The following is a 14,635-nucleotide window of genomic DNA, read 5'->3' as shown; positions in this document are numbered from 1 at the left end:
AAATCTTGATAATTGAAATATATTAGTTAGTTGCTTACGTCAACAGACCAAATACTTAAGGCAAGCAAAGCAAGCGTAGGAATTATAGTCTCAGAATTGGCTTAGAATTACATTTATTTATTGAAAATATAAATTTTCTAAAGAATTAACAAAACAACAATTGGGTTTTCAAATTATCTTAGAACAAAATTAAATGACAGACTGAATGAAATAACTTTGGTTTATGATTCCATTGATAACTTTGCGTTTTCCACAAACCTTTAAAAATTATGGAAGTATGCAGCATTTAGTAAAAATTTATGTAAATTTTAACTGCGAGTTTAAACAAAATAAAATAAAGATTGTCTAAGGTGCCAGTTACACATCAGACTAAATCTACGATTTAATCTACGATAAAATCTGATGAGTATTTACACATCAGATTATTTTTAAACCTTTATGTCAACCATTTGACAGCAAACGTTTTTAATATTTGTGTGTTTACTTAACAAATAACATTCGTGACTATATTATATTATTCAAAGCAATATAATTTTTAAAAAATTGAATGTGTAGTTGCATAGGAATAATAAATTAATATTATTTTATGTACTTACAAAGTTTAATAGTGATGAGCAACAACAAAGTTTTGATAGCTGCAGCGGGAGTCCTAGCATGCCTTATAGAGGAAGACGAGAATATTAATCAAAATAGAAGTAGGAAAAGAAAAATATGGGTCAAAACTTCTTTGAGCAAACGATTGTTTCATGACGTAGAATCAAAACTTATCGCAGATTTATTACTGAATAATGACGGAAGTTTTAAAAATTTTACTAGAATATCGTGGGATGCATTTGAACGGTTGCATCATAGTGTAAGCTACGTGACATTTTGTGAAAAAAAAACCAAAGTTCCATGTATTTTCTTTTTTAGATTGAAAGCAAAATCAAAAAAAAAATACCCATATGAGAGAATCCATCTCAACAAAAGTAAAACTTGCAATAACATTACGTTTTATTTCAAGTGGAGAGTCTTATGTTTCTATGGAATATTTAAGTAGAGTTTCGAGATCTACAATATCACTTTTTGTTCCTGAAGTTATAAAAGTTATTTACGAACAGCTAAAAAATAAATATTTAAAAGTAAGTGTAAAAATTACTGAAACAATATATTTTTCTCAAAACTAATTTAATTCATAACTGACTAAAATAAAACGTAAAACATGTAACATCATAATTAACATAACAAAAAATATTGAAAATAAAAACTCCATTACACTTTACATACATGTGTATGTAAGTCTTAAAACTAAAACATAAACTTTCGTTCTCAGTCTTAATAACATTGATATTTTTAATATGTATGTAGTTACATTATAGCTTCACTGAATGCCAGATTTATTATATCTTGTTTTCCTCTTTCTTTTTCGATTTTTCTCTGTGACAATTCATTTTGAAACATTGCCATTAACTCATAAACATCTATCTTGGGCAATGTTTTTAATTGGGCCGCTAAATTTTTGCAAAATTCGTCAATTTCGTCTACTGACTTTTCACAAATTTCTTTTAAATTTTTTAAAGCATCATCCAAGCGAGTGTTTTTCGGCTCATACTGGTGCTTTCTTTCCCTGCTTATTGAAGGTCGTGGCGGTTCGTTTTCGTGCGTTGTTGCTGGAGAACATGTAACTGAATCGTTATCGGAAAAATCCAATTCAATCTGAAATATAAATTTTTTCTATGTTACTATTCATTTATTTAATAAGTTTTTTTTAGATGCCTGATACTCAAGATGCTTGGCAAAAAATTGAAGAAGAGTTTTTGCAATTATTACATTTTCCAAACACTATAGGGGCAATAGATGGAAAGCACATTTATATTCAAAACCCTCCCAATTCTGGATCATACTTTTTCAACTACAAGGGTCGATTCAGCATTGTACTTTTAGCAATGGTAGATGCAAAAGGAAATTTTTTATATGTCGATGTGGGATGCAATGGTAGAATATCTGATGGAGGTATTTTAAAGAACTCATCATTGTTCAGAGCATTGCATGACAAAACTTTAAACTTACCCAAAGAAAAGCCTCTGCCAGGGAGAGTTAAACCTATACCACATGTGATTATAGGTGATGATGCATTCGCTTTGTCCAGACATGTTTTAAGAAGTTTTCCTAAAGCAAAAACTACTTCTAAAGAAAAAATTTTCAATTTTCGCCTTTCACACTGCAGAAATGTGGTGGAGCGTACATTTTTACGTTTAGTTTCAAGATTTAAAATTTTCAATCAACCGATCGACTTAAAATTAGAAAATATTGAAAACATTGTATTGGCTACTTGTGTTTTACACAATTTTTTGAATTCCCACGATTCGCCTATTGGAGCCATAAATTCTTGTAATGAAAACAACTCATTAAGCAATATTTCTCTACAAGGAAGCAACCGTAGCTCACAGGAAGCAAGTGAAATTAAAAGTGAATTTGCAGATTACTTCATGAATGAAGGAGCTGTTGACTTTCAATGGCACATATTGTCTTGAATTTAGAGTTGGAAATTAAAACTAAAAATTTAAAATTTATTTAAAATTTATTTAAAATTTTGTAATAAAAAACTAAATGTTTTAATTTTGTTTTTTTATGTAAGTTGTCTTTAGAATTGTATAGATATACACATGTACAGGCACGGTTAACAATACATATTATAAATTCTATCAGAGAATCATGAGTGTTTGTAATGTTTAAACTAGCAATAAAAAATCATTTGAAAAAAGGAAGACTTACATTTGATACACTAGCTCTTGGCGTTATGCAATCTTTTAAGAAAAGCATTTCATCATACCAATAAATCTGTGGAACATAAATGTCTTCTACGCCAGCTCCACTTCTTTTAGAATCTTCACACTAAAACCAAATAACGTGTACACAAAAGCGTGGACAAAAAAGCACATAAAATTATAATATACCTTTTTGAACTCCCTATTGAAGTTTGACCGCAGATTATTTATTTTTGTTTTAACTTCTTGAGGACCAATTTTAAATTTTTTTGCCATTAAATTATATGCTTTATTTTTTAAAAATATGTTTTTGTAATTCTTTGAATATATATTCCATAAGCATTCCTGCTCTCTGTAAAAATTGATAAATTCAATTAAATTTTCACCAGCTAGTTTCTTATTCATGGTGCTCATATTCTAACTTCATAAATTCCTTCTTTCGAGATAAACGGGCTTTTTACTTCAAGAATTCAAACACACAATTTAATTAAAAAACAAAAACCTTCTTTTTTTATAACTACATATACCAAAAACTTCATAGCAACCTGTATTCAAAAGTTAAAAAAACATTCAAACGTCAATAATTCAAAAATTCAAAAAATTAAATCAGCTGATCACAGTAAAAATTTTTAAAAAATTTAGATTACGCCATTTTTTTTTCAAATGCTGTCAAAATAATCTGATGATAATCGGATAGTTTTCTATTTTTTTCATCAGATTTTATCTGATGTCAGATTTCGATTACACATCAGATTTTCATCAGATTTAGATTTAATCGTAGATTTAATCTGATGTGTAACAGGCACCTAACCCAGCATTTACACATACAAGTTACTTGCATGCAAGTTTGTATAATATTAATTGTCAATTAGTTTTTCGAAATGTCAAATTACTTGCTATTATGACGTAGGCGTTTAGCAAGTTAATTTTTGAAAATGTCTTTGAGAAGAAAACAACTAGCAATATATATAATTGTTTATAAATTTTAGAAACCATAAGTTTGCTAAGTTTAATTTTTTCAAAACAAAATTCAAAAATTTTAAATTAAAAAAAAAAAAAAATCAAAACAACAAATTTTTTTTTGTGAATTTCTCAATATGTCAAATTACTGGCAGCAAAATTTTCTTGCAAGTTGAACTGCAAGTAAACAAGCAAGTAGAAATATTTCAATGTGTTAGTAAAATTTTTGTATGTATTGCAACTTTCTTGCAAGTAACTTGTACGTGTAAATGCTGGGTAAGAGAGCTTTTTTTATTTTCATTTTAATTTAAATTGACAGATTTGCAACATTTTTAGAATATTGGAATTTCCATCTTGCATTGAATGGCGTTATTCTATTTTTCCATCAAACAATATTTGAAATAGCTACATAAATGTTAAGCAAAAGTTTTTCTAGGGTCTTTCTTACATATTTCAGAAATATTTGACATAAGTAGCTTAACTATGTATTTATAAGACGCTTTTTGCTCCAATAATTGACATACGTTTTATTTCTGTTAGCTAAAAACCACAAAGTTAGTTTGTCAACTCTGGAAATAAAACATATTTCAACCTCTGACACAAGGGCAAGAGTCTACGTGTAAACGAAGAAGATCATGAAAAATGTATCAAATGCGACTTGTCATTATTTAAAATTGATACCAAGATTAAGAACGTTTTGGATGTTTTTTTTTTAAATTTTTGAAGAACGGATTCAGAAAAAAACAATATATTAGTATTTCTTGCTTTTATAAGGAAAGAAAATAAGAAAATGACTTCAAAAGGACATAAAACCGAACTTGATCTAAATGTTCCAAAGGAAACTATGTTAACTTCCAGCACAATTGCACAGGTTTAAAAGCGGTTTGAATAAAGAAAATTATAATTAAATATGCATGTAAATTTTGTTTTAGCTGGTTATTCAAATTTTAAAGCTGTTGCTATTTCAAAGAAATCAAATTCCGTTGGTGTATACGACCTTAAAACTTTTTATTTCGAGATGGGGTAATCAAGAAAGTTACTTATCCGAGGAATTAATTGAAATAGAAAATTTCGAATTCCACAGATACCGCCTAAATATTTTAAAAACATTTCATGGAATAGAAGAGTATTTTAATGTAAGTAAAATTAGTTTTCAAGAAAATATTGATGTCATACATTTATCTGCGTTATCATTTCAGATAATTAAACAAACATTTCACAGTAACAAAATCATTAAATCAGTGAGAATATTGCTCGGTCCAACTGCTTTTACGCCGAAAGAAGTTTATACTATCAATATTCCAACGGTTTTTTATGATCATTATGATGAAACTCATGCACATGTAATGGAATTTGTTACAAGGAAGCTTTTAAGGTTGGATGTATAATAATTATATTTACTTAATCTATATTCAACATACAATCACTGGGAATATACATGCCAATATTTTTCATTGTAGATCAATATTGTTATCGGAAAAATTAGGAGAAACTTTTGTGAACCCTCTAAGACCAACTAATGTATATATGGATTTTGAAGTTGAGTCTCCTAATGGATCAATAAATGAGTACCTGGACATGAAAGACTTTTGCGAGTTTACGCAGTCGTGCAAACAAATTATTTTGAACATTAAACCCGAGAGTGAACACTTTAATAATTTTGCCTGCTGCCGGAAGTTAAAAGTTTTTGAAGAAATTAATGAAGTTGACTCAGAAAAAAAGATTGTTGAAAAATATTGTTCCTTGGATTTTAAATGGTATGAAATCAACCAGGTAATAAAGGGGTTTAAAGACAATAAAAAATTTAATATATGGAAATTAGAATAATTTTTTAATTCAGAAAAATTATTTTACATAACTAAATTTAAAAAAATGTAGACAAATTTAGCAAATTTCGAGTCATATTGACAAAATATTCGTAAATCGTGTAAAAAATGTTTTTTAAAATTTTTAAATTTTACCTAAATTTATTTTTTTATTTCAATAATTTAATAAGTATGTATGTATGTATCTAAGTAAACAAGAACTAAAATAAAAACAAGAGTTTTTATAAAACTTTAATAAAACTACCATTTAATTTTATTCCACAAAATTCAAATTTTACTTTTTTAAGATGTTTGAAATTTAAGTTAGGATTTGTAAAATCCTACAGCTAAGAGAAGATTTCTTCTAGTAAAATGTAAATTCAGAAATGGAGATGATTTTGTACTGAAAGAGCGTAATAAATAAGATTCACCTTCTAAAACTTCAGGGTTGTGAGATGATTGGTTACTGCTTATAGAATAGTCTTCAATCAATTTCAAAAAGTCCCACAACGCCAACACACAATCTAGGCCACCAGATGCTAATAAAGTGCCATCTCTGCTAAAGGTAATTGTATGTAAAGCCGCAGTATGCTTGCATTGGGCCACTAACTGTCCATGTGATAAATCCCAAATTAACACTCGATTATCAGATGATCCTGATGCCAAGTATCTTCCACATTTTGAAAAAGACAAACAGCATATTGTAGACTTATGTCCTGTCATTAGACGAACTGACTGTCCTGATAAGCAGTCCCATAAACGTACAGTTCTATCGCTTGAACCAGTAGCAATATAGTTAGAATTTGGATGAAATTGAACGCAATCAACATCTGAAAGATGTCCGGTGAATATTCTTAAAGGTTGATGTGAATCTGTGCTCCATAATCGCGCTGTTTTATCCATTGAACAAGAAGCAAAATAATGACCATGTGGAGCAAACCGTACATCCCAAATTGGATGTAAGTGTCCCTTATATACTACAATACATGTCCATGTATGCATACACCAAAGTCTTAAAGTCGAATCTTCTGAACAAGATAACAGTAAAACTTTCTCCGGCGAAAAGGCACAGCGATATACAGGTCCACAATGACCGTATAAATTTCTTGCACTTTCGGCGGTACGATCATCCATCATTCTCACTAAAACATCATCAGCGTCTCGATCAATATCTTTTAATTGATCAGCCGATTTTATTTCTCTAAGTTTAGAAGGTGTTAGTGAAAAAATTTTAATGTTAGAATCAGAAAATCCTAGCGCAAGCATTGTTGAATCATCTGATATCTCTGCACAGGTTACAGTTCCACTTCCATTTAGCACGGTGTAAAAACAACAGGACGGTAAACTGCAATATATAAAAGATTGCAAAAAATATGGAATCTCTTAATTCACACAGTACCTGTTTTTCCCTAAGGGAACACGTTTTAAAGCCTCTCGCATTGCTTTCATTTTTTCCATTTTGTCAGCATCCTTAAGTTCTGGCAGAGGAATTCTGTCGTAAGGGGGAGCATTTGGATCCAATTTTGACTTTTTCGAAAATAATGGATCTTTCTTAGGTTTCTTTTTTTTTGGTCTATCAATTCCATCTCCATCAACTTCCTCCTCTTCGTCAGGTGGCGTATTTAAGCTTTGAAAATCTATATCTTTTAGCAACCCATAATAAACTCTAATTTTGTTGTCCGTTCTTTTAGCTTCGCCAGTTATGGCACCAGCAGTTGCTTCACATTGCTCTTTATTTCTTGCAGCACCTTCGTATAAGTCAAAATGAAAATATTTGGATACTATCTGATTAACTAAATCGAATCTCTTATCTTGTGTATGACGTTTAAATAAAGACAAAGAGTCCCGCGAAATACGAATTGTAAATTTTTCGTTCTTTAAAGCAGTAATTAAATCGCAAGTTTCCATTTGAGAAACCTTTCGTATTTCTGATAAAACTTTAATATCGTTTTGATAATAATACAACTGTTGGGGTCCGAATTCTTCTATCAGCTTGTGCGCTTTCTCCTCACATCCACAATCCATTAATTTAATAAATATGTGAACTAATAGCGGATATAAGACCATTGATAATTCGTGTTTATATATATCCAAAGACTAGCAAAAACATGTTTTTCATTTTATTTTCAAACTTTTTATAAGAAAATCTAACTACCTCTTCGATAAAATTGCACAGGTCTTCGTAGATTCCGAAGAGCATATCAGGGTTTTCTTCATCAGGCAGTGGTGGAGGTGTTTTAGCTAGCAATTCTTCATCGAGATCCTCTGTCAAATTCGCTTCTTGCTTTAAAAGGTCCTCAGTTTGCTTCAAGTTATACTTTCGCATTAACTTTAATAAAGCAAATAATTCCCTTTTATCTTGTTTTTCCGACATCTTTAATAATTTAATTTTTGCAGAAAGTTTTAAATAAAATTTTAGATTAAAATACGAACGAAATAAATATTTTGTTTACTGGTGCACAATCGTAGTATACATATATTTTAATTCATATTAATTGTTGTTAAATATAATATATGTGTGCAATATGCAAATGTAAACTAAAATAATTGTCAATATAGTAGAGATCGAACTATCAAGACAATACAAAAGAGCGAATCGATTTAAGAATAAATACTATCGAATAATCTTTGGTTAATTTCAAAAGATCTATATGCATACACGCACCTAAATTTCAAATATTTTGTTTGTCCAATGTCTGAGATTGCATCTAAATAAATGTGTACCATTTACGTACACTATACGCAAATATATTTACATGCAGCATGGCCCGAAACGAATGCGTATCATTTTTTCTTTAGCTAATTCAAACATGACATTAAAGAATTTTATATGTTAATATTATTTCGTTTATATCAGGAATTATCCGTCCGTCATCTTATTTTAATCCATCAGGATTAAGTCGTTGACTTGAAATTTTAATCTGCGTATATACTTTACAGTTTGAAATAATATTACTCGAAATCAACTTGAGTTTGACATTACCAGGCCCACATTATATATTAATTTGTAATTTTTAATCTTTCAATCCGCGTTTATGCAGTCGATTTTCAATTCAATCTAATAATTCTATGAGAGCGATGTTTATATAAGCTCGAATTCCGCTTGAAGTCATCTGTAAAATCTATAAATCTTTAAACTGTAATCTGTAAGAAAGAGGTTTGTACAATTTCCATAGTAAATACATTGAAGTACATATATGAAAGATTGGTATACAATATTGTACACGATTTTTGATACGTATATCTTGTGTTTATAAAAAAAAAACATTTATAATCAATTATTGAAATCCATGACCCACCTTTACAATCAAATGAAAATGTCATGAAACTACGGCTGACACAAATACAATGAATAATGTCAAGCATGAGAACAAAAACATCCACAATTCCGGCTTTGCACATTTCTGTTTATAAACATGAAAATGACAGATTAATCTACAGAAGAAGTTTACACATTAAACTTGTATTCGTTTTTAATTAAGTAGGTAATGTAGTAAGGAAATTTATGAAATAATAATTCAAATACCTTCAATTGACGTATTATTTTTTTTTTTTAATTTTTAAAATATTACAAAATTTTAACAAATAATTATGGTATAAAGTGTATTGGCATTCATAATAATTTCAAATTTGAAAATCTCTGTTTGTTCCATAATTTAAAGAATAGAAACGGAAGTATTTTTATTTATTTTTATTTTGACATAGTCTTAATTTCACATCATAATTAAATTCTTAAAAAGTTAGACACTGACGTTTGTAAATTAGTAGTTCATTAAATTTTATTTGGTAACCTATTGGATTTTTAAAATCATGTGGTTCGAGTAATAGAAGGATTAGTTTTCCTAATTCATAAAACCATATTTCGCGAATCGCGAGCCACGTTGTGTTTTTGTAAATAAATAAGGTTTTAAAACGCAGAATCCTTTTTCGCTCAATGAATTTTATTGCGTATACTAATATGTGTATACAGTAAATAATATTAGATAAAACACCTACCTTCATAATTTGACATATCGTGAAATCTTTTAGATGTAAAAACATCCAATTTTCCATTGATTTGCAAAGAAAAAAAAACAATATTTCAAAAAGTTCATCTTGCTAATTTGAACTTTAAAATAACTTTTTGGCGATTCCTATTTTTAGAATGGCCTATTTGCGCTTGTATATGAAAACAAAAAGTGTTAAATTATATAAAATAATAATAAGATTTTCTGACCGTGAACTATCTTCACCATTTTTGTAAATTTTTAATTTTAAATTATGGTAAAAATAAATAAAAAATTAAATAATATATCTGATATCATGAATTTGATTTTAGCTGACAAGTTCCCTGGAATCGGAAGAGGAAGAAGATGAATCTTCTTCTATTACACCATTGGATTCAATGCCAAATCAATTACAAAATGCTTTGGAAGAATTCAGAGAAAAGTGGCAAAAAGAGTTGAAAACACCATCGCAACCAAGGAGTGAATGCGTTACAGAAAAAACATCTGAAAACACAACACCTGAAAGGAGTTTTGTGCCGAATTCAAATCAGTTTACAACTGAAGAAACAAAGGCACTTAATTTCTTCACGCAAGCTGTTGATTTGGAGAAGAGAGGAAAAGTTTATGACGCTTTGATTTTTTATCGTAAAGCTGTGCAAATCGATCCAAAAATTGAATTTAAATTCTACGAAACAACAATAAAGGCACAAACAAATCAACCTAAAATAGAATCCACCAGCAATAAAACTGAAAGCCATAACAAAGATCATAATATTTCAAAAGAAGAGGATTTAACCGACGTCGATTTATATAAGAGATTTCAAAATGATTTGATTAAAAATCAGTATTTTATTAAAAGGAGTAATGCTGATATGGGCGTAATAGCAACAACAAAGCATTTAAATGATCTTCCTATGGAAATCATATATAACATTCTACGCTGGGTTGTATCTTCTCAACTAGATATTAGGTCTTTAGAACAAGTTGCTACTGTTTGTAAAGGATTATACTTATGTGCTCGGGACAATGAGATGTGGAGACTAATATGTCTAAAGTAAAATTATGGTGTATGTCTCCTAACAACTATAATTTTAATTAACTTTATTTCAGAGTTTGGGGTGTAAATACTGGTTCTTTGTCTAACAGTCCTTACTGTTCGTGGCGAGAAATGTATATCGAAAGAAAACGAGTACATTTCCATGGATGTTATATAAGTAAAACTACTTATTTGCGTTATGGGGAGAATAGCTTTCAGGATCAGTTTTACAGACCAGTTCAGTTAATAGAGTATTATCGATATTTTCGATTTTTACCAGACGGAAATGTTTTAATGTGGACTACTGCTGAAGAGCCAGCTCAAGCTGTCTCAAAGTTAAAAAATATAAATCAGTTAAGACCAGAAATATTAAGGGGACATTATAGGTTCCATGGTGACATTGTAATTATTATGATGAAGAGAAATGTTAAGCAAAACCCTTCGATAATATCAAAACGTCGAGGAAATTTTTGTAATGATTTAGAAGGCTCTTATTCATATTATATTGAATTTAAAATAATAAATAAAACCAAAAGACGTTTTTGTCAACTTCAGTGGAATAATTATTCAATTGTACAAACTAAAAATAAACGAGAAATTACAACAGATTTCGATGTAACTTCATCAAAGTATCCACCTTTATGGTTTTCTAGGGTAAAAAGTTATCATTTAGAAGCTGAAATCCCATTACAATAAAATATTGCTTATAAAGTTTATAAATGCATATATAATTTAAAGTGAAATATTTGGGCTTAACAAATTTATTTAATGTAAGTAATTATTAAAAAACTAATAAATAATTATGAAAAAGGATTTTATTTCTATTATATTAATATGAATCTAATAATTCAACAAATGTGAATAATGTCTTTAACAATCTATTCCGAAGACAAAATAAAAACACATATTATGTTAGTCGCTTGATTTGAGGTTATGGGTTGTTATTGAAAAGGATTTTCGTTTTCGGCGTACAATTTAAAATTTCTAAATTACTCTGAACTATTCTGGAAATCTGCATATTTTTTAATAATAAGTTAAATGATGCGACTAACAGAATGTGAGTGAAAATCTTAACATATAAAAATGTTAAAGCCCCATATTTCAATACTTAAATAATATTTGTAATGAATTGCTTTATATTTTGTGCTAAATAGAAAAGTGAAAAAAATGAGTTCCTATTAAAAAAGTAAAAAAGCAAATTTTGGAATTAAGATAAATAAAACAATATTTTATTATTTCTTTTATTCGTATATATGCATACATACATATATAGTATATATATAGACATATATACATCATTTTACATTATAATATCTGGAATCATTATATTACAATAAAATTATTATATTATAATCAATAAAATCAGTTCATAGTAAAAACTCTGAAATTACTATTAAAGAATTTTAATGTACTGAGCTTAAAGGACATCAAATATTCCAATTTTATTTTATATTTTTAACCCAATAATTTGGACAACACAACTTTCGTATTTCATTTTAATATGCTCTTCTCAATAAGTATCACATTACGTAATTGATATATGTATACGTTTACAAATAATTCTATGAATAAATAAAGGGATTTGAATTCGGAAACTACTATTACTACAAATCGTGTTGTTATTAGAAATTTTTATGTATTTAATTTTATTTTGTTTAATCTAACAATATTTTAGCTTTATCAACTTTAAAAGCGAATTAGTCATTTTATTAACATTGTAATTGTTTACACAATAATATTCCTTATATTGTTTTTTAAATAAAAGTTTGTTTTGGATATGTATTTATTATAAATAGGATATTTTGTGCCTGTTTTATTTGATTTTTCATTATAAATATCAAGTGCTGAAGTATAAAGTGGAAAGTGAAGAATTAAATTTTTTTATCAAAAAACTTAACATGTATAAAAAAATTATGTTTTAGATTTTGGTTTGAATATATTGCTCATCAAAATCTTCTGCAAAGATGAACAAATTATGTTAATATTCAAGTCTATTATGTAATAAATATAAAGACATGTTTATATAAAGTGAAAAGTCTTAAAAAATTTGGCAAGGAAACCAGAAATTTATACCAGTTTGTTCTATAGGAAAACTAAAAATAAAGTTTTTAAAAGCATTTCAATTACAAATTAATAAAATATGATAATACTATAATGTTATAGTATTTTTATACATAAATAAGTATTTGTTTTGAAATGATTACATTAATAGGTTTTTAATATATATATGAAATCAAAGAAACAGATTTAATACCGAATAAAATTGGAAATAGTCATGTTGAATAAAAACTGTTGAAGCATGCAAATTATTTTTATAAATTTTAGTATTATAATTTGGATAAGAAATTCAATTCTTCAGATAAAATTTTTCATAGCATTAAGCTTCTTGCTGAACAATAACATTTTCAATTCTCATTTTATCTGGTGTATCCCAGCAACTTTTTAAACAAGTAAAAATTAGAACGTTTCCATATTCGATAGGTGTATGTTCATTATTTTGAAATTTTAATAAAGGTATTAAAGATGGCAAAATTTGTATTTCGCAAATGCATTCACCACCACAATATTGACATTTAGGAACATTTTCTGTAAGTGGAGCTATCAACAAAGGCAAAGAATCACGGGTGTATCTAAAAAAAACATAAATGAAAATATGTATATATTTACATATATATATATATGCATTTATATACTTAATTTAATTTACCTTATTATTTGTCCACTGTTTTCCTGGATTGTGGACATAAAATTATGAAACATTATATCACCATGAGCTGGTATGGCTTTTTCATATGATTCGTTTTCAAAGCCACCCGAAGCACAAGCATCTTTAGCACTATCACAGACATTAACATTAAAACTTGGACTTTCGGAAAAACTTATTTCATCTTTTAACTGGTAATCCTGTATCAGCTCTCGAACATGATCAGTAATCCCAAAATAATTGTTAGACAAATTTAATTTTTCTTCTTCAACATAAATAAAAAAGCTTTTCAATGTAAAATTTTTTAATTTGGCTGGTAAACCAGTTGTTTGTTTCATCAGTGCTATTAAATCTCTTTGAGGAACAACAGGACTCTCAATTGTAACTATTTCTGATTCTTCGCCCTCAATTTCGGCATATGTTGGTATTTCGTTGTTATAAATACTCCCAACACCTCCTTGTGCACCACAATTAGCATTTTTATCATCCACATTCAAATTACTAATGCTGTTAAGGATTTCATTTTCCGTACTCTCATCGTCATCTGAAATTCTATTTGAATTATCAACTGTCATATTGTTATTTATAATATTCCCATTTTCTTCTCCACCATCTTCTTTGATCTCTTGCATTTTTTCACATGTGTTTAAAACATTATCACCCCAATCATCCGCCCCATCACACCAAGTTATATTAAGACTACTTGTTTTGTTAGATTTTTTACCTAAATTTGTTATCTCAAGCTCTTGCTTATCTAAAGTTTGAGTTCTAATACATATCCAACCTCGAGATTTTATCTAAAAATAATTTAAAGATTTTTATTTTCAAAACGTTAAGCAAACTACAAATTAAGTTTAATGTGATACGGTTTCAAAATTAATTAAAAAACCTTAAGGTTATACTAACCGAACAAAGTGTGTTGAGACAAGCAAAAATATATAAAGTTCGATGAAATGAAGAATTTTCGAGAGGCGCATATATTTGTACCAAAAGTGGACGACTGCAGTTGCATATTGGGCAATATGGAACTTTAATATCTGAAGTCGGCCAATCCTGATTGATGTAACGAATTATTGATTTTTCACTGCAAAACTCTTTAAAATTTACTTACCGGTACACCACCAACTTTATTAACAGTATAATTCAATTGCGATTTATATTTTTCTGTAATCTCTTCATCCTCAAAACCTAAATAAACAGTCCCATTATTTTTTGCCATTTCGTATTATTAGCTTCTATCTCGTTTAAACTTAACTTATATTAGTCTGGTGAAATGTGAAAATCTTAAGTTATTTTTTGTTAAGAAATGTCAAGAATTTTAGTTGTCAAAGTTTCAACTCTCAAGCACAACTTAACTAATGTTTCGAAATGAATTGTCATAATATTTTTTGAAGTCT

At 28.3% G+C, this 14,635-nt stretch overlaps 6 protein-coding genes across 7 annotated transcripts; 3 read left to right on the top strand and 3 right to left on the bottom strand.

Moving 5' to 3' along the window:
* Nucleotides 1-471: 471 nt before the first annotated feature.
* On the top strand, nt 472-2,938 carry LOC129614365 (putative nuclease HARBI1). 2 transcript variants are annotated; one of them, XM_055528939.1, is made up of 3 exons: nt 472-853; nt 913-1,121; nt 1,752-2,938. In XM_055528939.1, the coding sequence occupies exons 2-3, from the start codon at nt 945-947 to the stop codon at nt 2,511-2,513; spliced, it is 939 nt and encodes a 312-aa protein (XP_055384914.1). In that variant the 5' UTR covers nt 472-853; nt 913-944; the 3' UTR covers nt 2,514-2,938. The 2 variants fall into 2 exon arrangements, with proteins under 2 accessions (XP_055384914.1, XP_055384915.1); XM_055528940.1 differs by lacking the exon at nt 472-853 and adding an exon at nt 1,560-1,660 and having other exon boundaries at nt 981-1,121.
* Nucleotides 2,478-3,161, bottom strand: LOC129614366 (uncharacterized). Its single transcript, XM_055528941.1, has 3 exons — nt 2,937-3,161; nt 2,755-2,874; nt 2,478-2,534 (listed from the first exon to the last, which is right to left on the bottom strand). The coding sequence occupies exons 1-3, from the start codon at nt 3,159-3,161 to the stop codon at nt 2,529-2,531; spliced, it is 351 nt and encodes a 116-aa protein (XP_055384916.1). The 3' UTR covers nt 2,478-2,528.
* A 1,246-nt stretch (nt 3,162-4,407) lies between these two features.
* Nucleotides 4,408-5,620, top strand: LOC129614309 (uncharacterized). The gene is made up of 4 exons (XM_055528854.1): nt 4,408-4,578; nt 4,640-4,843; nt 4,907-5,082; nt 5,168-5,620. Exons 1-4 carry the CDS (start codon nt 4,498-4,500, stop codon nt 5,532-5,534), a joined length of 828 nt encoding a protein of 275 aa, XP_055384829.1. The 5' UTR covers nt 4,408-4,497; the 3' UTR covers nt 5,535-5,620.
* LOC129614308 (transcription initiation factor TFIID subunit 5) lies at nt 5,616-8,010 on the bottom strand. The gene is made up of 3 exons (XM_055528853.1): nt 7,668-8,010; nt 6,912-7,609; nt 5,616-6,857 (listed from the first exon to the last, which is right to left on the bottom strand). Exons 1-3 carry the CDS (start codon nt 7,884-7,886, stop codon nt 5,837-5,839), a joined length of 1,938 nt encoding a protein of 645 aa, XP_055384828.1. The 5' UTR covers nt 7,887-8,010; the 3' UTR covers nt 5,616-5,836.
* Nucleotides 8,011-9,088: 1,078 nt separating this feature from the next.
* Nucleotides 9,089-11,347, top strand: LOC129614330 (F-box only protein 9). Its single transcript, XM_055528885.1, has 3 exons — nt 9,089-9,106; nt 9,831-10,552; nt 10,609-11,347. Exons 1-3 carry the CDS (start codon nt 9,104-9,106, stop codon nt 11,228-11,230), a joined length of 1,347 nt encoding a protein of 448 aa, XP_055384860.1. The 5' UTR covers nt 9,089-9,103; the 3' UTR covers nt 11,231-11,347.
* Nucleotides 11,348-11,811: 464 nt separating this feature from the next.
* Nucleotides 11,812-14,567, bottom strand: LOC129614338 (programmed cell death protein 2-like). Its single transcript, XM_055528897.1, has 4 exons — nt 14,350-14,567; nt 14,145-14,291; nt 13,242-14,035; nt 11,812-13,164 (listed from the first exon to the last, which is right to left on the bottom strand). Exons 1-4 carry the CDS (start codon nt 14,455-14,457, stop codon nt 12,912-12,914), a joined length of 1,302 nt encoding a protein of 433 aa, XP_055384872.1. The 5' UTR covers nt 14,458-14,567; the 3' UTR covers nt 11,812-12,911.
* Nucleotides 14,568-14,635: the final 68 nt, after the last annotated feature.

This window comes from Condylostylus longicornis, unplaced genomic scaffold (assembly GCF_029603195.1).
Source record: "Condylostylus longicornis isolate FDR11 unplaced genomic scaffold, ASM2960319v2 ptg000107l, whole genome shotgun sequence".
NCBI classification, from domain to species: domain Eukaryota; kingdom Metazoa; phylum Arthropoda; class Insecta; order Diptera; family Dolichopodidae; genus Condylostylus; species Condylostylus longicornis.
This window is presented reverse-complemented; position numbering and strand designations above follow the sequence as displayed.